Raw genomic sequence first — 25,620 nt, 5'->3', positions numbered from 1 at the left:
ACGGTGCCCGAAGCATCCTCCTTGCGCCTGGCACGCCCGTCAAGCTCTCGCCCCAACAGGTGTTTCTAGGGCGCCTTCCGAGGGTCAGACCCTGAGCAGGGCGCTGGCGACGCACGACCGGGAAGGGGTCCAAGCCCCTCCGGCCGCGCGCCGGGAAGACCCACCCAGCCAGCGGGCACAGGCGGTGCCGGGCGCACCGGGCGCGGAGGGACCTGCGCGCCCCGCCTCGCGCCGCGCGCTCGGCTCGTGACGGCTCCCGGGGCCCCGCCCCTGGGCTCCCCCGCCCAACTACCCCCCTCCGCGAACTCGGCCGCGCTCTGGTCGACGGGTTCTATGGGGAAAGCGGCCGCTCTGTGCCGAGGCAGCGGCTGCGGCGGCCGCGCCCGCGGGCTCTCGTCGCTGTTCACGGTGGTCCCCTGCCTGTCCTGCCACACGGCGGCGCCCAGCATGAGCGCCTCCACGCCCGGCTCCCGGCCGGAGCCCAAGCCGCAGCCGCAGCCGGTGCCCGGACCGGAGCGGGAACCGGGATCGGAACAGGTGCCGGAGCCGGTCTCGGAGCTGATGGCAAGATCCGAGCCAGAGTCCCAGAAGAAGTCTGAGCCAAGACTGGGGTCCAAACTGGCACCGGAACTGTCGCTGGCCTTGGGGACGGGGGCAACACCCCGGCAAGAGCTGGGGACAAGTGTAGGGTCTGGGATCTTCACCAAGGCCTTATCAGATCAGCCACCAGCGCCACCAGTGGGGAGCGTCCCCTTGACCAAATCTGAGACAAAGCCCCCGCGACCGGGACAGAAGGTATCTCTTGGAGTTCCAGTGTCCATGACTGCCATGACCTCCACTGCCCCGATGGCCCTACTGCCTCTGGACAGCTTCAGGGGCTGGCTCCTCAAGTGGACCAACTACCTGAAGGGCTACCAGCGCCGCTGGTTTGTGCTCAGCAATGGCCTGCTGTCTTACTACAGGTAGGGAGTGCCGGCCCGGGGTTCTGAGGTCTGGAGGCAGATGATGCTGCAGCGATGGTGACACGGGACATCCAGGCTTGGAGGACTCAACCAACCTGTGGGTGTCTGGAAACATGCACTCAAGCAGGAGAAATGACACCTCTGGCCAACCTCCGAGGACTGGGGCTTGAGACCCTGCCAGGGGAGCCCCCTGTGGACTTGACCAGTGGCAAACTTGGGTTTAGGGAGTGAGTGGGAGGTAGAGTGAGGGAGTAATATGAGGCCTCATAGTCCCTTGGGGCTTTCTAGTTGTGGGATCTGGGGCAGCCAGCCAGACTTAGGGCATCTTTTAGGCTTTCTGGTTTAGGAGCTAAGATTATTGTGTTAAGGCTTGAGGGGACAGTCATCTTGTTCAGTCCTTGGGACCTACTCATGGAAAGGGCTGCCTGATCCTTCCTCAGTGGGTCACTAAGTTTGTGCCCATTTTTCCTGATAACCGCTGATTGCCGGGTCTAGGACTAGGTACAACAGGCCCGCAGTATCAGACATAGCTCCCATCCTGCAGGGGCCCATTTGGACATTCTGTGGAGGAAGAGGAAGCATCCGTAGTGACCTTTCTTATTTCAGAAACAATATGGGGGTTCAGAATTGAAGTTCGGTAGTGAGGTTGCTAATGCTCTCTTCCTGAAAAATTTGAAAGGGGCTTTCTCTCCATTCTTACTGGAATGGAGTAATTGAAATGGAATGGACTATTATCTCAGTATATTTCCTGGTAATGGTTGATTTAAGCTTTGAGGTCCCAGATCACTCTGTACCATTGATTCTTAAATCCGGGATATAGGGGTGGAGGGGTGCATCAGAATTCTTGAAGTGTTTATTGAAACAAAGTGCTACTGAGTGTCTGATGCAATGAGTTGGGGATTAGGCATTTTCTAAACAAGTCCCCAGGTGATGCTGTTCCTGATCAGTGTGAGAAGCTCTGCCCCATTGTCTTTGCAATTGGGAGGGCCCTGCCTCACTTGACTCAGCCAGGCAGCATCCTTCCAGGTTGCCGTCGTGCTCCCAGACTTTTGGGAACATGGCTTCTAGAGGGTGGTTGTCTGTGAAGCCCCTGAGACTTTGGGAGCTCCACTGAATTTGAATGATGGTTCCCACTCCCAGATGGGAATCACTGTCTTTCCTTCTTGATGGGAAGAAGCTAATGAGTTGCTAATGCATCCTTCTCCTAGGGTGTCTTGGTGCCCCTGAGTGGGCTGAGCAGAAATTTCCCAAACAATGTTTCTATCTCACTTCCATGGTCTGTCAGGGGTGTGGGATCGTCAGTGGTTTGCTGTGCCACTCTGTCTTCCTGAAGGCACGGGACATAACATGACATTGTTGGCTACGGACCACACACTCCATTTTACCTTACTCATTTCTTTCATCCTCATAACCACACTGTAGGGGGGTTCTGGGATCGTCTTGTACAAATGAGGGGTTCTGAGGTTTGACAGAGAGATGCAGCTGGTTTGAAGTCACTGGCCCAGTAGTTGATGTAGAAAGATTCTGGCCTGGGTCTTTTATTAGACTCCAAAGTCTGTCCTTGTCCCAGATGTGTCCTACTGCCCACTCATCCTTGAGTTTGGCATTTCTGAGTGATGCTGTATTTTATCAGGTACCACTGATCTGTAGGAGCCGGGGTAATATTTATGCGTATTAGGTCCCAGAGTCGCAAGAAGGCCTAGTTCTAGTGGAGGTAAAATCTGACCTCATGCATGTTTGTTTTCATTGGAAGAGCAAAGCAGTCTCACCTTGCTTGTATATAGACAGTTGGCATTTTAAGGTAATCTCAAATGTGCAGATTTCCAGGATAACTAAGAAAATTTCTTATTGCTTGCTGATAAACTTGTGGGAACAAGTTTATCCTCTCCCTGTCTGGGAGAGGAGGGATAGAAGCAAGTTTCTTGTGTGGGTGTTTGCATAGTCTAGCTCTGTAGTTTTGTTTTTGCATATTTCTAGATTCCAAGGTCAGTAGAAGTATTGCTTAACTTGCCTGAATGGAATGAATGATTCCTGGCATTTGTACAGCCCCGTGCTCCCCTGCGAGGCTCGCCACAAAGATGTCCTCATTCCCGTTTTATAGGGAGAGAAGCTGAGTCCAGTTTAACAAGCTTCAGTGTCTTACCCAGAGACACCCAGCTTGTGGGCTGGGCATAAATGCCACGAGAGATGAGTAAGTCACCATGTGCAGAAAAGGTCCTTCTGAGGCAGAGCCAAAATTGACTCTTTTGCCCTGCATTCCAGTTCTGCCTTCTGGAAAACACTGGTCTGTCTCCTGGGGCCTCTTATTACCTCAGTTGTTTGATGCCACTCTCCTGTCCCCAATTCTGTCTGAACCCCACCATTTAGAGCACTGGTTGGAGCTATGGACTGAGCATCCTCCAGGCCTGTCGCTCATAATCCTGCTACTGCAGGCTGGGTTATCCAGCGCTGTGTATGCCTCACCTCAGCCCCCTCCCCAGCTCTCAGTTCTCTGAGTGTGCTTGACTGGATGGAATAGAGATGAGAACCAGGTGCTTAGAAGCATAAAACAGAGGGAAAGAATTTTGAATCATCATCTTCTTTTCCTAGGGGACATGTAGAGTCAGGTTTCCCTGCTGCGTTGTTGTGGCTGATGGGGAAGGAATCAGCCATTTTTCTTGCTAACTTCCCTTTTGGAGAGGCCACTTTCTAATTAAATAGATAAACTAACAACTAAGTGAAACCTGGCATTTGGAGTGTGTATGTCACATTATTTCTTGTGCTCCCCCCACCATTTCACATACTGGTCCACATCCCCTTTTTATTTAGGTTTCTCTCATTGAGATGCGATTAAAAAGCTTGCTTTTCATTTCAACCATTTTAAACTTTTTTTTTCCATAAAGGATAGTATACAGTAAATTATTCTTTTGGGATTTATTTTCCCTGCATTATAACAGTCTAGGATGTGAGTGTACCTTTTTATCCATCCATTCTCCTCTTGATGGTGGCTACAAACCTCCATGTACAGGTGTTCTCTTGGGTGAAATCACTGGGTTGTAGAAAATATGCACGTTCACTTTACATAATGCTAAACTGTTTTCCAGAACAGGTGTATCAATTATGCTCCCACCTGCAGGGAGTAAGAGATTTTGTGGATGGACAGCCTTTGCAGTATTTCCAGCATTGTTTTGCTAATCAAATGGGTGTCTCATTGTAATCTCAACCTGTATTTCAATCCTCGTTATTTTTACCTCACAGAAAAACAGTGGGAGTTTGGATTTGAATTTTTTCTTTAAGCAAGGCTTCCTCAGGTACTTCCAAGCAAGTGCTGAGAAGCTGGATTTTGCTTGAGAAACTTATTGGACAGTTCTAGCTTATTCTTTTTTTTTTTTTTTATTCTAAGTGAGGAAGAAAGTATATGGTGCCAACACCTGGGCTTAGCAACTTTCCCATTATCGGGAATAAAAAAATGTTCTTGATAAAGACTGTCATGTATAGAAAGTATTTCTAGAAGGTGTCAGCAATTGTTGGCAGGTTTTTACCTCTTTCCAACAATGGGCTGGGAACATAAATGAATACAGGTGATGAGGCTCTGATGTCACTGCTTGCTGCTCTGGATCACATGTCCTGACACCAATAATATGGTGTTGTGCTCGAAATTTTTGGGGGGAGGTTCTGAGTTCCATTAAAAAATTATCTCCAGTTCTCATCTCATAGGGAATATGTAATTACGTGATACTAGGGAAGAATTCACAAATGACGTAGAATTTTCAAATGTGTTGGCCTCATTGTGTCCTGCAGCATACACTTTAGCCATGCTAGCAAAGTCCTGTCTGTCTTGTATGCCAGTTGCTGCTTTGGTGACATTATAAATGATATTTTTTTCCAGGAAGCAATTTCAAACAGAAGCTTTTGTTTTAATTTTTGTTTTGACTGATCTCTAGGTAGGAACGCTAAGCCAGTTAGCTAGGAAGGTCACAAAGAAATTAGTCTGGGTCTATAAGAAGGAAGTTGTAGCCCAGTCAAAGTGAATTTTGAAAGTCTTCCAGCTGAGGAAGACCCCCAAATAGTTGGTGAGCTGGAACATTTTGGGGTGGTGGCCAAATAACAGAACATAGTACACCAGAATGGATCCAGCACTCAATCCTCCAGCCACATCAACTCAAGGAGACAGCCCATGGCATGCTTGTGTTTTCCATGTCAGTTTGCTCCGAGTGTTACAAGGCAGGGAGAGGGGGACTCCAGAGCCCCCAAACGGGCCTGCTCTAAATAGGTTCTGCCATCCGCCGTATCAACACAGAAACATATGAGACTTTAATGAAAAGGAACTTTAATACAATTAGTAAACAATACAGGAAAGGAAAAGAATATAGTTTCTAAATCAAGTACCCAAAGTTACCTGTCCCCTCGTGGGTAAAAGTCCACCCAAGCAGGATTGGCCAGAGCAAGGCCCCAAAGCCTGCCACAAGTCTAAAGCACCTTTCAGTGGGGACCCGTAGAAAAGGATCAGAAACAACCAGACAAGTCTGGGAGGAAAAGAGCAAAATCAAAATCAAGATAAAAGCTGCCATTGTCACCTCCCCATGGGTCTCTCACCCACATCTGTTTCAACCAGTCCACGACCAAAAGGCAAGCGCAGTTTCTTCACATGTCTCTCTGCTCCATGTGCCTCCTCCAGGTCTCCTGGCTCCATCCTTCTTCCTCCCTTCTCAGTCAGAGGAGACTCCACCCTCCTTTGGGTGGGGCAGGGAACCTGGAACTTCCCCCTTTTCCTGGGGACCACCCTGTTACAAAAGGATGGAGACAGAAAAGGCCATCCCCTCGCAAAGTATCCTTGAAAACGTGAAGGGGGGAGGGCACGTCTGCAGGTTAAGCCATAGGGGCTCCATCCCATCAGGCAGCCTTATTCCATTTTAATTTGAAATGTCACTCAGTGTTTTCTACTCAGACAATAAGGAGGCTTCAGAGGAACATGCACGTGGGTCATTTGTGATCATTTGTTTGAAGTATATTTCCTTAACGTTTAGCGCAAGGATTTTGCGAGTTGGTCCTGAGGGTCCAGCAGCACTATAGCGGAGCCCGCGACACCAGCGTTCCCAGCAAGGTCTAGTGACACGAATTGTAATTTTCCTTACAAAATCTGCTCCTCCTCCTGACTCTCCTCTTTCTATGAATAGCTGAACACCTCTGAGTCATGCTGGCTGCCTCCTCACTCCCCTCCACATCAGTTGGAACTGCCAGTCTTTGCCTGTCTCGCTCTTCACATCCCTCCTCTCCATTCCTACGGCGGCATCAGGGTTCGGTTTGCCTTCTGTCAACGGGTCAGCCTCCAGCTCTGCCCTGGACGGCGCCTCCCCACCCGATCACCCTGGAGTGTCCAACCCTTCCCCAGGAGTGTTTTTCAACGGAGACTCCCCAGTGTCAGTAGTTCCCGGTGTTGTGTTTCTGCTGTTTGAAATACCCACGGTGGCCCCTGACTTATCCCGGACCACATCTTCCTCCTCTGGGAGTTTCCAGGTTATGTCTGTGGGCACCCTCGCCAAGGTGTACCCTGGCCAAGTTTGGCAATGACTTTGCTTGGTCACTCTGAATGGATGAGTAAATGAATGAGAATTGCCTGCTATTTTGCGAGATCTCAGAAAGCCGAGTGTAGTCATTCTTGTAGGGGCGAACCAAGAGCAGAATGGGCACCTTCATTGTGGATTCGGGCAGATGGAAGAGTCTTGGGGCCCTTGGTAGATCTGACAGGTGTTTAATGCTGAGTTCAGGGACCAGGTACAGGCAGACCAGCAAGCTGGGAGGCAGGCATGGGGGAGGCAGGGGAAGCTGGGAGGCAGGCAGCAACTGAGCTCCCCCAGCTGTGTGTCTCTCCCTCTCTCTGGCTTCTCTCTGGCATTCTCTCTCTCAGTCTCCCTTTTGCTTAATGATCTCTCCTGGGGTGTCCCTATTTATAGGTTCTCACACCCTGTGCTTGCTGGATTTTTAACCCAGGTGTCTGCAATTATAGTTGTGCATGCCCCGTGCGCATGCCTCTTGCCCCGGGTATCCATGTGTGCCCCATGCTCACACTTCCAAGCACTTTTTGCACCAACACGATAGTGCACCCAGGCAATGTACCCTGGAGGAAAGCAAGGCTGCAAGTGGTGGCCTAGAGGCTGGTGGTGGGAGGCGGGAAAAAGCCTGTCTTACTCCATTTTCCCTACAATACTAAACTTGACTTTTTCTTAATTTGTTTCAGTTTCAAAAACTTCATTGAAATAAAATTGGGAAGATAAATTGGAGATTGTCACTTAAGCCAGGAGTGGCAGAAAAGCAACAGTTATAAAATGTGGATTACCTGGATATATTTTGTTGACGGATTTGAATGTGTTGGAATAGTTTCCTTGGTGAACCAGTAGCCTGTTTCTGCGGCCCTAGTTGCAAGTATTTGTGCTTGTGGGCTGTATACACCTGACATGATACATGATACTTTGTAAAGTGGGGCAGGGGCTGGAGGGAAGGGGAGCAAAGATAAGCTTTTTAAAGAACTTTTCATGACTGCACAGATCTTTTGATTAGCTTCATGTGTGCCCTTGCTTGTGTTACACGCACAAGACCCTATGGGAAGCAGGCCATGGGTCAGAGGTAAGGCTTCCATCCTAGAATGTCAGAGCCACTTAGATAATGAGCCCTCGCCACTGTAGGTAGCCTGCGGTTGTAGAATAATTTCCCGTTCACAGACTTCGTGAGGCGTGCAGGCCTGTCGTCCTCCTATAAACAGGAAGAACTGGGAGCCCAGGGACAGAGCCGGGACTCAAACAGCCTTTGATTCAGCCCTCGCTAAGGTGTCCGCCCACCTCCCTTCCCGGTGGCTCCTCTCTGGGTCTCTGTGTCAGGGTTTTAGAACTAAGCCTGGGTCCAAGGATGAGCTGGGAGGCCTCACAGGACTTGGCATTGAGTTGTGCTCACAGTTGTGCTTTATTACAGCAAAAGGAGGCAAAGCACGACCAGCAAGGGGAAGAAGAATGTGGTGGGACAAGCAGGCACCAGCTCAAGTTCCCGTCCTTGGAGTCAAACAGGACACACTCATTCCCCCAGCAGGAATGTGTGAAATGTTCCCCACCCAGGGCGCTTGTTAAAGATTCAGAGCCCAGGGTTCGCACTGAGGGCTGGTCCTTCTCTGCCTGGCATTTACCCAAAGTCCAGACTCCCAGAAGGAACGCAGGTGTTCAGCACAGACTGCATTGTTTATATACAAGAATTTCAGGTGCAGTAATCACCCTTACCAGTTGGGTGGGGGGAGCCCTCTCCAAATCTAAGCTCCCAGATGCCAGCCAAGGACAAGCTTGGACTCACACCTTTCAAAGGATGAGTAATCTCAGTCCTGCTGTGTGAGTTCTTTTCTGCAGAGACCTGACCTTCTTTCTGCAGGCTTTAGTGATGTCAGTCAGGGGTAAGGGCTGGCACTCCCTCTGGTTCAAGGAACCTCACACCTTAACACCTGCTTTTGGCTTTGAGTGGCAGGGTGTGCCCCCTGTTTCCTCTCCCAGGGGAGGCGCGTGCCAGTCTCCCAGGCTGTCTAGCACACCATGGGGTCTGCTGTTCCATGTGCTGAGAGCCTGCTCTGTGGAGCCTCTAGCTACTCAGTTGCCCCTTTGTCACTCACAGATACTTGTGATCTGGATCTTTCCCAAGGTCTTGATGACTCAGGCTTTATGTATGACCTGGGTGCTTGGACCTTGTCTCTTGCCACACGGACCTCCTTTCTCCACAGGTACTTTTGTGTCTTTGGTAGAATGTCCAGTGTGAATTCATCAGCTGTTACTTACCTGTGTGCCTTCTCCAGGAAGGGTGTTACAGCAAACACACACCACTTCTGGTTGTGTCATTTGTTTATTTATTTATTTTAAATAACTGCCCATTTTATTTTATTTTTAAAAAAGATTTATTTTTATTTATGTATACAAGAACTGGAGTACAGGCCAGGGGTTAAGAGGATTCACCAGAGACAGAGTGGGGAACAGAACAGGCAGATCCACTGAAATCCACTGCTGAGGGGAGCAGCGGGTAAGACAGGAGAGTTCTGCTGTGCCATGTGGGTCAGCTCCCTGGCAGGGATTGAACTCATGCCACAGTGGCTGGCGATCGCTTGATAGCACTGAGACTTTAACACCTGCGCTACCAGGGGTTATGATTATGTCATTTATTAAGAGCCAACAATGAACAAAGCAGTGTGGGAGACAGACCTGGGTAGCATCTTCAAACCACTGGGTGGAGAAGGTGGCAGAAGTCTGCAGGAGTCCTGGCCTTGCAGGAAGAGGCCAGTAGGTGGGGGAATTACCAGGGGGAGCAGCTCCCACAGAACTGGGGATTCACATACTTGGCGCCATCACTTCTCTGGGATGTAGTTGGCAAACTATGTCAGCAGGGAAAGACAGGTCTGTGAGAAGGAAGTGAGGTCCCTTAAACCAAGGTTTAGATCTGCTTCTACCAAGGGGAAAGAAAGGTGGAAGAAATGGGCCCAGTTCCTGGGTGACTGCACTGAATGATGACTCATGGGAAGAAACACCTGCACGGGATTGAAATTGGCAATGTGATGTGTGGTGAGTCACATCCAGTCACCCCAGCGAGATGTGGCTTTAAGAGGCTCCTTTTGCAGTCTTACACACGAAGCGAGCTGTCGATGAGTCTTGGATTATGCCGGAGCTGCCTGCTTTTTTCTTTCACGTGTGACTCTTTCCAGCGTCTGTTTCTGTTTTTAAGAGTTCTCAGAGTCTGAGCACTTAGCTTCGCTCCTCCGGCACCTCATTACACGCTCAGCCACAGCTTTGTACATTAGATGCCAGTATAACAACCTTGGCATGTCGTTTGATCTGCATCCTGGGCCACTGCCTATAAAGCATGCAGAGGGCAGATGGCATTGCCGAGCTGGCACGGGAAACCACCAGATTGTGTTGTCCTCTGAAACAGCAGTGGGCGCTGTCTTCCTAAAATTATAGCATGCGACTTCCCTGGGTCCTACCCAGCCAGAGCCCTGCCTCTCTCATCTCTCCTTCCCCATGGCCTTGGCCCTTCTTTCGCCCAATTTGCCTGTTTTCCTCCATCTGCATACCACATGCCTTTAGTCTTCCCCTGTGGAGCTTGTACCCGCCACCCCCTTGCCCAACAGAGCCCTGCCCCTGCTATAACAATACGCGCTGGGCATCTTAATTCCAGCTGATCTCAGCACGCACCTGCCCGCGTTCCCTGTGGTGGACGGGACATACCCTCTGGACACCCTTCTGTCAACTCTGTCACTGGGCCCTGAACCTCTGTTAGTGGTGTTGGTCAGTCTCCCCCAACTAGACTGCGACATCCCTCTTTCCACCAGAGCACGGCCTCATCTCACTGGAGTGTTCCCGGGGTTGCTGGGCATAATGATTCTGCACACATCTGTGAAGAATCACATATCAGTGAAGTTGTTTTATAGAAAACACGCTTTGTCATTTTCATCTTTTTTTCCCCCCAAGATTTATTATGCATACAAGAGCTGGGGTACAGGCCAGAGATGTGGGGGGTGAGAGGACTCACCAGAGACAGAGTGGGGAACAGAACAGGCAGATTGACTGAGGTACACTGCTGAGGGGAGCAGCGGACAAAACAGGAGAGGTCTGCTTCGCTATGTGGGATTCTTGCTGGCCGGCCGGGATTGAACCCGCACTGCAGAGGCAGCGGACAGCTTCACAGTGCGGCGCTCAACTGCCTGCGCCACCAGGGAGGCCCCTGGTGATGAAAAATTTTCATCATTTTTGTGTGTTGTAAAAACCCCACACGCAGCCTGAACCACTGCTGTGGGTGGGCGCCGCTGGAGCTGGTGGAGAATGGAGGAAGGTATCTGTATGCCCTGGAGCTGTACGCCAGCTGGAAGGCACAGAGCCCAGCTTGTGGCGATGAAACATACTTGAGCCTTCCCAGCGTCCTTGTTTGCCCTGGAAAAAGGGGTCCTGATGGATGTTTGCTAGTGGTGTCCTTTAAAAAATATTAAGAAAGATTGTAGACAGCTGCTCTGAGAGGTCAAGGTGTCCCTGCTAAAGAACCCCAGCGTCCTTTTTCACCCTTCTATGTTTCGCATGGAAAGAAAAGAAAGCCAACTGGTTAGGAGTAGAACAGTGCAGAGTTATATATATATATATATATATATATATATATATATATATATATAATATCCAAAAGGGCAGGTTTATTAAAAGGAAAGCAGAGGACACTTGCAAAGACACAAGTGGGCAGACAGCTGCCCCCGAAAGGGACAGGTTTGTTAAAAGAGACGCCTGCATAGACACAGGCAGCAGCCTTGGGAGGAGCCGCTGCTCCTGTTTTGCAAAGGGAAAGGTTGGTAAGAGAAACACCCGCGTAGTCACAGGCAGGCAGGAGAGCTGCCAGAGCTTATATGTTTACGTTTCCTACAGGTCCGGACCTGTGTAGTCCACCAGCTGCCTTCCCACACTTTCTCTCGCCTCCAGTCAGCAGCCCTGTGAGGGGAACTAGAGTTGGCCCGAGCGCCCCCATTTTACAGATGGGGAAGCCAAGGTACAGAAAGCATAGTTGCTTTGGGTAAGACCTAACATGTCGCAAGCCTTCCCCTTCCAACATACGGGATAAATCTTGGAGTCTTTGTTGACGTGACCCCATCTTTCTTTTCTTTCACTAACTCACCCAGAAGCTTGTGTCCCAAGTACTGTCGCTGTGGCAGGCCCTGAATTGGGGTTGGATGTTGGGCTGTGAGGGAAGAAAGGAGCCCTTGGTTTTTACCTCAGTCAGGACCAACAGATATTTTCAGCAAGTATAGAGAAAGTCAGTGTTTCCTGTACTGTTAAGAAGGCTTCCTGCGAAACCCCAGCTTCAAGCAGTCTGGTAGCTCATGCTGACAGATTTGGTGGCCCATGTTGGGGGGGGGGGTGTCCCCCAATTAGTATATCCAGCATCTGTCTGATTCCAGGGAAGAGAGGTTGTAATAGCCATTTCTTGTGGCTTCGCCCCAGAATGACAGACAGAAATCCAGGGTCACGGGCCCTTCAAATTGGTTCTGTAGCCCCACTGAATGGTTGTTATACTCTAAGCTTTTTACATTCATTATCTCATGCAACACTTTTTTTTTTTTTTTCCAAATTCTCCTGTACTGAGCTGAGAAAAGTGAGGCTTGGGATGTTAAATGGGTTATCCAGGATGACACAGGGGTGGAGAGCTAGCTGGGCCCATGCTCCTTCTGCCACACCTGTACCTCCCGCTGTTAATTATGGCCCTAAGAGGAGGTCCCCTTCTCTGCCCATTTTCTTCTCTGTTGTTTTGTTCTCTCTTTGCGCCTTGGGCCATGAGTCAGAGAACTGCTGTTCACAGCTCCTGAGTTCATGGCTTACAGGTCCTACCTAAAGAGGCTGCCAAACTCTTCCTGAACCCAATTTCTATGAAGGAACATTTGATTGACACTGTTTGAGTCAACTGTCAACTTTGGATCAATCCATGGAGTCTGAGATTTGGGTCTGGGTTAAAAATGACTACCTAGGTCACCGAGTGGCCAATGCGCTTGTTAGGTTTAACACAAAAATATAGGATACCCAGTTAAATTCGAATTTCAGATAACAATCAAATGGATTTCAGTATAGAAAAATAAAATCTCAATATATTTGCATTCCATGCAATATTTGGAAGACATGTAGACTAAAAATTATTTATCTAGAATTTACATTTAACCGGACCGCCTTAATTTTTTCCCTTGTACTATATAATTTAGTTCAGGATTTTTTTTTTTTTTGCATCTGTATTTTATATTGAAATCTATTTCCAAGAGAAGGACTAGGCCAGTCTCACATAGTATCTGCTACTAAATAGGTAGCCCTTTCTTGCCTCTTCAGAAACTATCAAAAATATAGTGTTGAATATGTATCCTCAGAGGACTTTATTTACCATAGTAACACTTGTATTTAATGTGCCAGGCCCTGTCCTAAGCACTTACTTAGATGGGTGATTTAATTTCATCCTCTGCATACACCTTAGCAATGAAAGGACCTATTATTATTGTTCCTGTTTTACAAATGGAGAAGTGGGTCTGGAGAGGTGAAAAAGACTTGCTATTATTATTGTTCCTGTTTTACAAATGAAGAAGTGGGTTGGAGAGGTGAAAAAGACTTGCTCTTTCACAGCTAGTAAGTCGCATAGCCAGTTTCAAGCCCCAGCCAAGGGGAGTGCAGAGTTGCTGTTCTTAGGTACTACACAGTCAAGAACCGCTTTCCCTCCCCAAAACTATGAAAATAAATGTTTGAGTTAGAGGGTCATCTAATTTACCTTTTGCCTGTTTTAAGGTTCTGGTTGTCTAGCTACTGGATAAAAGTGAGAGAAACACATGAAAATACCCTCTAGGAAGAACAGTATTACTGTGTCCCAGTATTTCTTTCTCTCAGTCCCAAACTGTCCAATTTTTATTTATTTATTTATTTATTTATTTATTTATTTAAATCCTTTTGTTTTTAAAAGATTTATTTATTTATACAAGCACTGGGTACAGTCAGAAGCACTGGAGGGTGAGAGAATTCACCAGAGCCAGAGTGGGGAACAGAACAGGCAGACTGACAAAATACACTGCTGAGGGGAGCAGCGGGCAGCAGGAGAGGTCTGCGCATGATGTGGGACCCTCTCTGGGGATTGAACTGGCGCTGCAGAGGCTGTGGGCAGCTTCGCAGCCCAGTGCTCAACCACTGTGCCACCAGGGGAGGCCCTGTCCAATATTTAAGTATTATATTAAGATGTTTCCATCAAATCATATATATAAAGTCATGTCCTTAATAATCAGGGTCTAGCCATTGTTGGATTTTTATATCCTCTAGGCTGTAAAGATACTGGAAAAATAAAGCTCCCTCCCTCCACTGCCTTCTTTGGTCATTAATCCATAGTGTATCTTTTAAAATAAGATTAAAAATACATAACAAAATTTATCACCTTAACTATTTAAAAATGCAGAGTTCGGTCCTGTAAAATATATTTACATTGTTGTGACACAGACCTTCAGATTTTTTCATCTTGCAAATCTGGAACTCATTAAACAGCTCTCTCGTTCCTCCTGTCTCCCCCCATTCTACTGCCTGTTTCTATGAATTCAACTACTTTAAACACTTCATAAAGATGGAATGATACAGGGTTTGTGACTGACTTATTTCTCTTAGCATAATGACCTCAAGGTTTATTCATGTTGTAGTAGTGACAGGATTTCCTTTTTATTTCTTTTAAATATTTATTTATCTTTATACAAGAGCTGGGGTACAGGCCAGAGGCGCGGGAGGGTGAGAGGATTCACCAGAATGGACAGATGACCAAAATACACCGCTGAGGGGAGCAGCGGGCGCAACAGGAGAGGTCTGCCACGCCATGTGCGAATCTCCCTGGCCAGCCGGGAATCGAACCCGGCTGCAGAGGCTGCGGACAGCTGCACATTGCAGTGCTCAACCCGCTGCACTACCAGGGAGGCCCAGAATTTCCTTTTTATAAGATTGAATAATATCCCACTGTATGGCTAGACCACATTTTGTTTATCCATTTATCTACTAACGGAGACTTGGGTAGCCTCCACCTCTTGACAATTATGAATAGAACATGTACATGGAAGTCTCTCTTTGAGACCCTGACGCCATTTCTGCCTCGATTGAAGAAGCTTGGTGGGAGTCACTTTACGTAAGATTATTCCTCTAATATTAACGTCGGCGTGTATAACTCTGGAGACTCTGAAGGGAAGGAGGAGAATTCCTGAATAAATTACATGTGTCACTATCAGATCTGAGGGGGCTGCAATCCGTGTATTTAAGTTTGTAATTTCCTTTGGTGTGTTAAATTTCGACTGGAGCTCTGGTTTCCTTAACTGACCTCTAATTTGTGGCATTTCCATCTTTCACTTGGTAGCTGATTTTCTTTCTTGGAATCTACTTTGCTTAGTGTAATATTTTGGGGGGTATGTTTTGATGCCTCTGCATTTTTAAGCAAACCCACCACTTGTAAAAGTCTCTAAATTGTTGTAACATCCTGTGAACTATGGCTGCAGCAACAGAGATTGTGTGATGACTTAAAAAAAAAAAAAAAAAACCTGTTTCAGTACACTGAATTGTTCTATGTAGGAAGAATGTGGGTTTACAGGCCTACAACTGCACTGGAAATAGATCCAGTCCAGTGCCCCAGGGACAAGGTCTCATCTCTCTTCTCCTGAGACCCTCAGCTCGTGCCTCAGTCCCCTGGTGGCTTCCGGGGCTCTCAAAGGCCCCTTGGTCACTGAGCTCACTCAGCTCCACTGTTGCTCATCACTGCACACAGGGAAGAGTTTAAAATGCACTACTGATGGATTTTCTTTTTCTTTTTTTTGAGATTTATTTTTATTTATTTGTGTATACAAGAACTGGGGTGTAGGCCAGAGGTACTGGGTGGGAGGGTGAGAGGATTCACCAGAGACAGAGTGGGGAGCAGAACAGGTGGATCCACTTAAATACACTGCTGAGAGTAACAGTGGGTGAGACAGGAGAGGTCTGCTGCGCCATGTTGGTCGCTGCCTGGCCAGGGATTGAACTCATGCTTCTGTGGCTGGTGATAACTTGATAGCACTGACACTTTAACCCCTGCCCTACCAGGGAGGCCCCAGATTTTATTTTTCATTGTGGAAATTTTCAAACACATACAAAAGTTGAGATGTTCATACAATGATCCCGTGTCCCCATCACGTAGTATGACAAGTCTCACCCTCAGTCAGCCTGTGGCCTCCTCACTCTCACTTAATGAAGCCAATCCCAGATAGCTTTTATTTAGGTCTAATCATTCAGTGACACAACTTGGGATTCCTAGTGTTTCCTTATATTTAGATACAGGCCCTGCATTTGGTCAGGAATAACCACAGGCTGCACTACTGTGTCCTTCGCAATGCATGCTATCAAGAAGCATGTGATGTCCATTTGTCCTATTATGCGTGATGTGACTTTCACCATTTACTTATGATGATGTTTGTCAGATAGCTTCACTGTAAAACTAATAAATGTTACCATTATTAATTAATAAATAAATGTAATTATCATTGGGAAAGATACTTTACGCCTATTAAAACCCTGTTCCTTAGCAAACCTCCACTCACTGGTTTCTGCATTCTTCAGTGTTTCTTCCTTGAATCAGTTATTAACTTTGATGACTGCCATCATGTCTTCTACATTTATTAGTAGCTTTGTAATGCAAATGAGAGCTTTTTATTTGTTTATATTAGTATTAACTCATGGATTTTTATCTTAGCCAATGGATTCTTTTTTATAGCTATCTTTTTTTTTTTTTTGGATGCTCAAATTGTCCCCACCTTGGCTAAGAGGTGTTCTTTTAAACTGGTTCCTGTGGCTTTATGATATCACCCATCACTCTTTGAATACCTCTTTACTTTTTGGTACACAAATATATAATTTTTGTAAATCACAGCATTATATGTTCTTAGCCTAATGCTTAAGGGCCATCCAAGTTGTAGCTTATATCATTACTTAATTCCTTTTTATGACTGAATAATATTCCATTCTATGAATATTATTCCATTATATAAATATAACAAAAATTTTTTGGTCCATTAATCCATTGATGGATAGTTGGGCCATTTCTACTTTTTAGTTATATGTATAATGTTGTTACAAACATTAATGTACAAGTTTTTGTGTGGACTTATGTTTTGATTTCTCTTGGGTCTTATCTGGAATTGGAATTACATAAACATGGTAACTGTTTAGTCATTGTCTAGTGTTTTGAGTATGTCTCTTTGGATAATGTTTTTTCAATGGTTTATGTATTACATATGTAATATATATATGCACACACATAAACATATACACAACTTGTAATCTACTGCTTCTGCTGGTGATATTTCATTGTTTTTAGTGAAATATAGAAACTTTACCTGCCTTCAAGTTCCTTACCTTCTCCTAGTTATAGTATAATTGTCTTAAAAATTTCCTATACATACATGTTTAAACTCTATCAGTGCTTTCGTTTTTGCTTGTTATTGGATGGAGGCTAGGACTAAATCAACTCCCTGGATTTGCTCTGCTGCTTGTGTAATACTTACACGTGAATCCACTCAGCCAGCTCATCATCTCTAAGATCTCACTGAGTGCCAGATTAGAGCTGGAAGGGAGAAACAGGGCAGGTCCGTGTCTCATGGAACTTATGTTCTAGGTTGCAAGTAGTAATCACAATGACCAAGTAGCAAAGCATTTCTTCTGGGTGGATATTCCAGCATTTTCCGTGGAAAGAGCCCCTTGCTGGTGGCAGAAAAAAACTTGTTCGTTTTGGCTTTGTTGTTTACCAATTCTATGACCTGGAGCACATGATTTACCTTTTCTTGACCTCTTTCCCTTGCTTGACTGTAAAACGAGGCAACTACTCCCTCCTACAGATGCCAGCCATATAGAATATACTTGATAAATATTTGCTAAATGAATTAATGTCTGCTTTGCCTACTTTATTGGCCCTTATGAGGATTAAAAGTCATGTTTGTAACAGTCTCTCTTAGGAGGTGAAGTGCTATCTAGCTGCAAGTTGTACTGGTAAATTTGTTATGCTTTATAAATTACTGTCAACCTCTGTTTGTATAAAAATGTAGTGGCATGAATTTCAGTATCAAGAGAATGACCCCTGAGTCTCCTTTATTTCTAAATATTACATTAGAAATTTCCTTCCTGTAGAATTTGTAGCAGCATTTATTTAACATTTCTCAAGGGAAACTTTAAATGGCAAAGAATGAGGCCAGAAGCAAAACGAAATGGTGTCACATCTCATAGCGACAGTTTCATCTCCAGAGTCAAAAGTGCACCGTAGATACTTCTGTCTGATGGAATATTTCAGACATTTACAATGTTGAGTATTTTTGAATGGCACCGGCCAACTTTAATGACTTTTGATAGTACACATGTGAATCTGTCTAGGGTCCAAGGCAAGGCTGTGGTTGGTGGGGGTTGAGGGTGGGCCTGGTTCTAGTTAGTGATGCAGTTCCCTTTGGGACCTCCAGTGAAATGCCCACATCTCTGGGCCTCAGCCTCTGCATCTGCAACAGGGAGATGACCCTTTTACCTTTCTTAACACATCTTAGCTGGCCATCTAATTGAAATATACTCAGATAAGCCCTTAGGGTATGGTAGTAAGGACAAATAAACCAAGCTTGTTTCTTAGATTCTGGAAGGATCCTAACAGCAACCCCTTTGTCTGAGTTGAAGAACCAAAAACTACTGAGGCTCTAACTCTTCCAACTAATGGACGGTATAATCCAGCCTCTTGGTGACCACTCAGGAAGCCAGACCTCATACTCTGAGATTTGTCATCTCTTCTAAATCAAGAAGTGGAGGGGTAACTCAGGCTAGATGGAGCACCAAGAGCGGGAACCAAGGGGGTGGTGAGGGACTCTGAGCTTGTGCTCTAGATATTTCCTAGTTCAGTTAATCACAAGCTATATGGCATAGGAAGTGCTGCATTAACTGTTACAGGCATCTAAGTTCTGATTAATGTCCTTTCCAGAGACAAGAATGTGTCTGTGGTCACTGCTGAATATTATTTGACAGTCAATGTGGCTCACTTAGAAAATTTTGTTGTTGGGCCTCCCCGGTGGCGCAGCGGTTGAGCGCTGGGTTGCGAAGCTGCCCGCGGCCTCTGCGACGCCGGTTCGATCCCCGGCTGCTCCCCGGCCACCGGAGGAGGATCCCACATGGTGCGCAGACCTCTCCTGCCGCCCGCTGCTCCCCTCAGCAGTGTACTTCGGTCCTTCTGCCTGCTCTGCTCCCCACTCTGGCTCTGGTGAATTCTCTCACCCTCCCGCGCTTCTGACTGTACCCAGTGCATGTATAAACAAAACAAACAAACAAATATAATAAATAAATAAAAAAAAATGCCTCTATAAAAAAATATAAAAAAAAATAAAAAAAAATAAAAAGAAAATTTTGTTGTTGTCACCTCTCTTACTGTTAAGCTTTACTACAGGTGTTCCATATTTTGTCACTACTTGTTCTTAACACCTACCAAGTGTAAAGAAATGCCTTAAAACATGTCCTTGGAAAATGGCACAAGATATATGATTGTTTATTTATGCTGAATATGAACTCTGATATAAGTGGGAGGCCCTAGGACATGGCTTGGTTTGTCTGGCATCAGTGAGGCCACTGAAATTGCCCAAGGCTGAATGACAATAGGTGGTCTGGCTTGTTACACCCTCACCAGAGGCTTGCTACTGCCTCTTTGCAAGGCCCGGGTCTGTAGTGTGCTGTGAATGGAGTTTTAATTTTTCTACCATTTGGTCTGTTGAGCATATTTGGAAGGTCAACTTTCATAGAGAGGGCCACCTCAGTCACAGCTCACAGTGGGAGTGAAACCTTTTATATACAACATGAGAATTGTTATACTCTCCCAAAAAACTGAATTTTCAGGTATATTTCTAAATTGTAAGCGTTTTCAGAACTAACTTTAGTCCTTTTTCAGGACTAAACCGACTAAGCAGGACAAAAAGCGGTACTCTGCCTACTGGTGGAGAGTGGACTGTCCTCAGCACATTTACATAAAGAGCAAAGCAAATGTACTGGACCTTGATAATTTTAAGGAGTCTTTAATGCTCGGATACACACCCATCACTCTGTGAGTTCTTCCAAATGATGCAGAAAAGTAAAACTGGAAAATTAATCTCCTCCAGTCTTAGTGAAAAGTAACTCTAGTTATAATGAGTTATGGCTAAATTTAGATCTGGGTCTAAGTGACTAGTAAAATTTATCTGCTGTATTTTTATTTTCTGAAACTCTTTGGTTATTTCTCATAGCTTCCTGTTCTTGTTTCATTTTTACCTGCTGTTATTTCACAAATGATTGTTCCTTTTATTGAGGCTTTTCCTTCATCTTTGAGAACCCGAAGCCTATTTATATTCATTTTTTATATTGTCCTATAGTTCTATTTTGTCTGAAATGATTCATCTTTTGAGCACTGAAGTTACTGACTTCTTAATTAACAGTGGTTTTTTTCATGGATTTTGAATTTTAATTTTCAGGTTCCTCTGGAATGGGAGGGTCTCCCTTAGCCTGTACTCTTCTTGGTCTAGTGATTTCTAGCCCAGTACAGAGCCAGGCTTTATGATGTGTGCTTGAGGCTCTTGTCTTCCACAATGTCTGTAACACTGGGAATATCTCCAACTCAGTCATTGAGCCTGAGGGCAGGTGAGTTCAGGTTCTGGCCCCACAAGACATCATAGCAGCTATGACCCTGGGCAGAAGAAAGAAATGGCAGCATTATTATTATTTTTTAATTTTAAGAAGTGACTTCAACTTGCAGAGAAGTTGAAAAATAGTGCAGTTTCCATACTCTCCACTAAGCTTCCTTTAATGTTACTGACATCTTACATCACCAAATTTCATTTATCAAAACCAGGAAATTAACAGTTATAATACTATTAACTAAACCTCAGACTTTATTTCATAAGGTTTTCCATTGTCTTTTTTCTATTTTATAATCCAATTTAGAGTCCCACACTGCATTTAGTGATTTTCTATTTCCATAATTCCATTTACTTTTATTAAGATCTATCCCTTCTTCCCCATTTATTTATACCTTCAGTTATTTCCTTATATCGGAATGGACTCACGGTTGTTTCAGTCGATGGGTTGACTCCAACACAGTAGCTGCTGGATGGCTTCCAATTCAGCCCTGATTTCACACAGTGAAATCAGAAGCCAGTGGACTGGCTTCTGTCTTCCACCTTGTGCAAAGCACTTTCATCCCCCATTTTCCAAAGTGACTTATGGCCCCCTCTGCTTTTTTTCCTGACCTTAGATTCAGGAGGCCCGCTATTTCAGTTTTGGAATAAAAGTCTAAACCCTTAATGTAGCCTACAAGGCATTACATCTGGTCCCTGCCTGATTTTCTGGCTTTATTTTTCTCTTGTTTATTCTCTTGTTCTCAGCACTGTAGCCACGTGGGAACTTTCTCTGTTCTTTGAACGTTGTGAACTCTCTTTGCCTCTAGTCTTTACCCCTGCTGTTCCCTCTGCCTGGCACGCTGTTATCCTTCTCCCCTTTGTGAGCTAATCCATAGTGTCATTTTTAGTGAGTTGCTTGCGCTACTGAACACCTCAACAATCTCTAATCTGAAATGTCCTTAAAGTCAGAAGCAGCGAGCTTCATACTGACCCACCAGCCTACGTGCCAGTTTTGCAAATTAGAATGTTTTTCCTCCAAGTGTGAGATGTTAGCACCTGACAGCTGGGCATTTCTTCAGATGTAAAAACTATGTCATCTTGAAGGACTGTCACGAAGGCAGAAAGGAACCCATAAAGGTAGCAGCTATTCAGATGAAAAATGAATGTGCAATTGAATGTCGAGTCATTTGACTTTTGAACTGGTAGAATAAAAAGAAAAAAATTTCTTGAACAGCCACGGAAAATAAATGAGCATTAAAGGGCAGCAGAATTACCAGATGAACTCCTGCCCCTGCCGTGTTCAATGCTGACCAGTTGTTCTTCCTTTCCCAACATCTTCTGCAGACAGAGATTTGACATGTTGTGGAGGATTCTGAATTTTTTTTTTTGAGTGTCTTAGAACAGTGAGTTAAGTGGATCCAGTCATGATCGCTGGATCTCCATTTTCAGACACTGGTCACAGTTGGAAATGACCCACATTTCAGTCACTTTCTAGTCCCTTTAGTTTGATACCATTAACTCCACAATCTTGCCACCAGCGAATGGTCAGTCCCATGTTGAGGTAGCACTGTGTTCGCCCAGCCATCACTCCCATCTCATTCACTGTGGGACAGCAGAGAGTGTGGACCTTGCTCAGTTCTCAGGAACTCCTGGAAGTGGGTGCCTGTGAGTCTCTCCTCTGAAACGCCAATCTCAGTTTTAGTCACAGGCTCCTATACTATCCAACTCTGTGCTTCTAATACTTAGTTCAAAGCCTGGGATGGAGATAGATGTTCTCACTGCCTAGCAGGGCTGTCACCCCTGTCTATTTCCTGGTGTCTGCAAGGGCTCAGACCACAGCGAACCTGCCCTGCTCATGGCTCTGATCAGGCTCTTCTCCCTCTGAGGACAGACACAGCTTCAGAGTGCCCCTGACAACACACCCACCAGTCAGTCCCAATAAGCATCACCTCCCAGCTCTGATTCCAGGGTCTCTCCCGGCCCTGAGGGTCTGAGATTCTGAGGATTTGGCTTCAGGCTTTCTTCAGTGTAGAGCTACTGAGTTTGGAGCCTCACCCCATACTTTCTCTTGCATCCTACAGAAATCAGGATGAAATGGCCCACACCTGCCGTGGCACCATCAACCTGTCTACCACACATTTTGACACGGAGGACTCTTGCGGTATCGTACTGACAAGTGGGGCCAGGACCTACCACCTCAAGGCCAACTCGGAGGTGGAGCGGCAGCAGTGGATCACCGCCCTGGAGCTGGCCAAGGCCAAGGCTGTCCGCATGATGAGCAGCAACTCAGGTAGTGAACGCTTGGCACAGCGGGGGTATATGCGGTGTCGTGAGTCTGGAGAGAGTGGGAATTGAACGCACTTGGCAGGCAATGATGACCAGGAGATGTAGGGCTAGTCTAAAGGTCTGCATTCACCTTTCCTGCTCCTCACCTTGCAGTGAGATGCTCAGGTGTCACTTGGCTGGCTAGGCTTGGGGTGGAAATCTTTGTCTTGGGTAGGATGGTGTGTGCCTTTGTTTGGATAAATCTATGTTCCTGCACTTGGGCAGACCCTTCAGCTGCTCCAATGTTGCTCCAGAAGCAACAGTCAAGACCAGAAGTCCAGGACTGTGGCCTATGCCTCGGACCAGACTTTTCCAGGCCTGTTGTGGAGATTGAAAATCATTCAAGCAGAGATCCTGTCTCTGTCGAGGTGGAAGTCAGCTCATATATCCTGAGGCAGATGGTTTTTTTGTTTTACTTTAATAATTTTTTTGGGATGTAAGTTCTTTATATGATTAGTAAAGCAATGGTTTTAAAAATATATCCAGTATACTCTGCCCTTGACTCTTGTCCCCGGCTGCTTACTGTTCCCCCACCCAGAGGCAACCAAAGCTACCAGTGTCTCGTGTCTGTACATATATATTCAACAAGGTACTTATCTCAAAACAAATGCAGTCCTCCACCTTGCTTTTTCCCCCACTTAGCAATATATCTTGGATTTTTTTCTTTGTCAGTACACAGAAAGCTTCCTTTTCCTTTTACCGAAGTACAGTATTTCACTGTATGCATGTTCTACAGTTTCTTTAACCTATAGTTTGTTGGTGCACATATAGGTTGTTGCTTATTTTGCTCTGACACCGTGCTGCTGTGAATAACTTTGCACTTCATTTCACATGCGTACAAGTGTAGATGAAGTGTGTGTTCCCGGGAAGGGGGCTGCTCCGTCAATGGAATATGCATGTGCCATTCTGAAAGGTTGCCCGCCAAACTGCCTTCCACCCCATTGTGCATTGGATGCCCTCAGCAGTGTGGGAAAATGCCTGCTTCCCCACAGGTGGCAGGATGTTCTGTGGCTATTGAGACAAGAGTCATTTCTGACCCTGAGAAAGTTGCTATGTCTCTATGGGCCTCAGTCTCTTCATCTGTAAAGAGAAGGGTGGGCCAGACCTCTCCCTATGCTTCCATCCAGCTCTTGGCTTTGGTCAAATCAGCGAACATTTCTGCTCCCCAGCTTCCTCATCACTGGCACCCTTGCACAGCTGCTTGGGAGGTTACATGACGATGATGTAAGGAAAGAGTGCCCCCTGTAGGTGTCCCCGATGCCATTCATCCATTGCAGTTGGGGAGTGTTCCCCAGCGCTCATACACCATCCTGCTCTTAGCCAAGGGCAGGCAGCGCGACAGAATCATCCATGGGAGGCCAACGACAAGGTGTTTTAAAGGGAAAAATTCTTTCACTACCTTACGATGCCCTACCAACCACACGAATGTCCCTGATGTGTGGTGCAGCCCTCGAGGGCTGTGTCTGGGAAGGCAACGCCCCTCCCTCCAGTTGGGGTTGTGCCTGGTGGGTGTAGAGGGACGCACCCTCTGAAGCAGTGTCTGTGCAGCTGGCTGCTGAGGCAGTGGCCCTCTTCCGGCCTGCCCCGTCCAGCTGGGGGCCACTCGGTGCTCCCAAGACCCTGCAGCACTCCCGGAGCTCACCCCTCAGCTCCCCTCTGCCTCTGCTCGCTGCAGAAGAGCCTGTTCCCTTGGGCTCTGAAATTTGGCCTTTTGAGGTTTGTGAGTTTTATATTTGTAGCCTTCACTTGCCAGTTGCCTAAAATGAACAGAAGGAGGAACACCTATTTCTAGGCCACAACATTTTCATTATATAAAAAATAACCCCTAACAGACCTCTGTGCCGTATGTGCTGTTGTACATTAACCTTCTGGAGGGAGTAGATGTAATGCACAAGGCGCAGTCCTGCATGAACTCAAACTTTTATGAACGAGGCACAGTTGCTCCGCAGAGGTCAGAGCACCTGGCAGGTGAACTCGCACAGTGTAAGGAAGCACTCAGTGCTGGGCAGGTGGGCAGAAAGGAAGGATTTCAGGGAAGGCTACTTGCAGGAAGTGAAAACTGAACTGGGTTTTGAGGGATGGAGAAGACTTTAAAATGGAGGTGAGGTGGGCAGGGAGAAGGGAGGCTGTCCAGGCAGTGGCAGCAGCTAGAGCAAGGGGTCGCTGTGTTCCCAGACTGGGGGTTCCTCTGAGCCTGGGACATTGTGTTGAGTTGGAGGCAGCTTCCCTCCCCCTGACAGTCAGCAGGGGAGGTTTGGGATCAGCCTGGTGGGGGTGGCTTCCTTGCTTGCTTCCTCCCTCAGGGCCGAGGGGGTGGAGCTCCCCAGGATCTGGCAGCACAGAGCACAGAGCTCCAGCCAGATGGTGGTAGATGGGAGGGCTGAGCAGGAGGGGGGAGGGGGAGCCCAGAGCACAGACGCTGCCTACCTGTCCTGGAGGCCAGACCTCCTTTGGTCATAGCTGCAGATGCCTCTCCCCCCAGCAGAATCACCTGCTTTTGCCCCAAGACTTTGCATCTGGGTGGTTTGAATACCTGGGTTATTTGGGTCCATTTGCAAAGGGATTTGGTTAACAGCTGCTGCTGGGCTCATCCCCAGGGAAAGGGCACATTTGCCCCTCCCCCCACTGCAAAACAATTATTTTACACATATTTCAAATTGCTACAAGGATTTGAAAGCCGTGAAACATTATTTCTGTTAGATGCCCCATGATTCAACAGCCTGTTGTTGAATTTTGTATTCCTTTGTGCACTGGGGAAAGTGTTCCCGCTCCTTCTCACCTGTGTATTTGAGATCCGGATGCTCTACTTCTCCTTGCCTGCAGTTTATTTGTCCTTAATTGTGATGCCTCAATATTATGTCACATTGCCCAGCACCCGAGAAGTCAGAAGCCCACAGCCCTTGCAAAACTGACATTGCCAAAGTTGTTGAAATTTTCTTTCTGCTATGTGGAAAAGAAAGTTTTCTTTTAATCTTTTCATAAAAATCACTAAAAGAAAGGGACTTTCATCAAAAATGTCTCCTCTTGGGCCTCCCCGGTGGCGCAGCGGTTGAGCGCTGGGTTGCGAAGCTGCCCGCAGCCTCTGTGGCGCCGGTTCGATCCCCGGCTGCTCCCCGGCCACTGGAGGAGGGTCCCACGTGGCGCGCAGACCTCTCCTGCCGCCCGCTGCTCCCCTCAGCA

The 25,620-nt window shown here is 46.6% G+C and overlaps 1 protein-coding gene across 3 annotated transcripts in view; it reads left to right on the top strand.

The window, feature by feature from the left end:
- Positions 1 to 333: 333 nt before the first annotated feature.
- Positions 334 to 25,620, top strand: part of OSBP2 (oxysterol binding protein 2) — a gene marked incomplete at its 5' end in the record, with an annotated part of 105,742 nt that continues 80,455 nt past the window's right edge. For all 3 annotated transcript variants that reach the window (XM_084253866.1, XM_084253865.1, XM_084253864.1), the window contains 2 exons: positions 334 to 962; positions 22,197 to 22,405. In XM_084253866.1, coding sequence (XP_084109992.1) covers positions 334 to 962; positions 22,197 to 22,405 — 838 coding nt within the window. The remainder of the gene's footprint in view (positions 963 to 22,196; positions 22,406 to 25,620) is intronic.

This window comes from Talpa europaea (genome assembly GCF_964194135.1).
Source record: "Talpa europaea genome assembly, chromosome: 14".
NCBI classification, from domain to species: domain Eukaryota; kingdom Metazoa; phylum Chordata; class Mammalia; order Eulipotyphla; family Talpidae; genus Talpa; species Talpa europaea.
The sequence above is the reverse complement of the archived record's forward strand: the minus strand, read 5'-3'. Positions and strand labels throughout refer to the sequence as shown.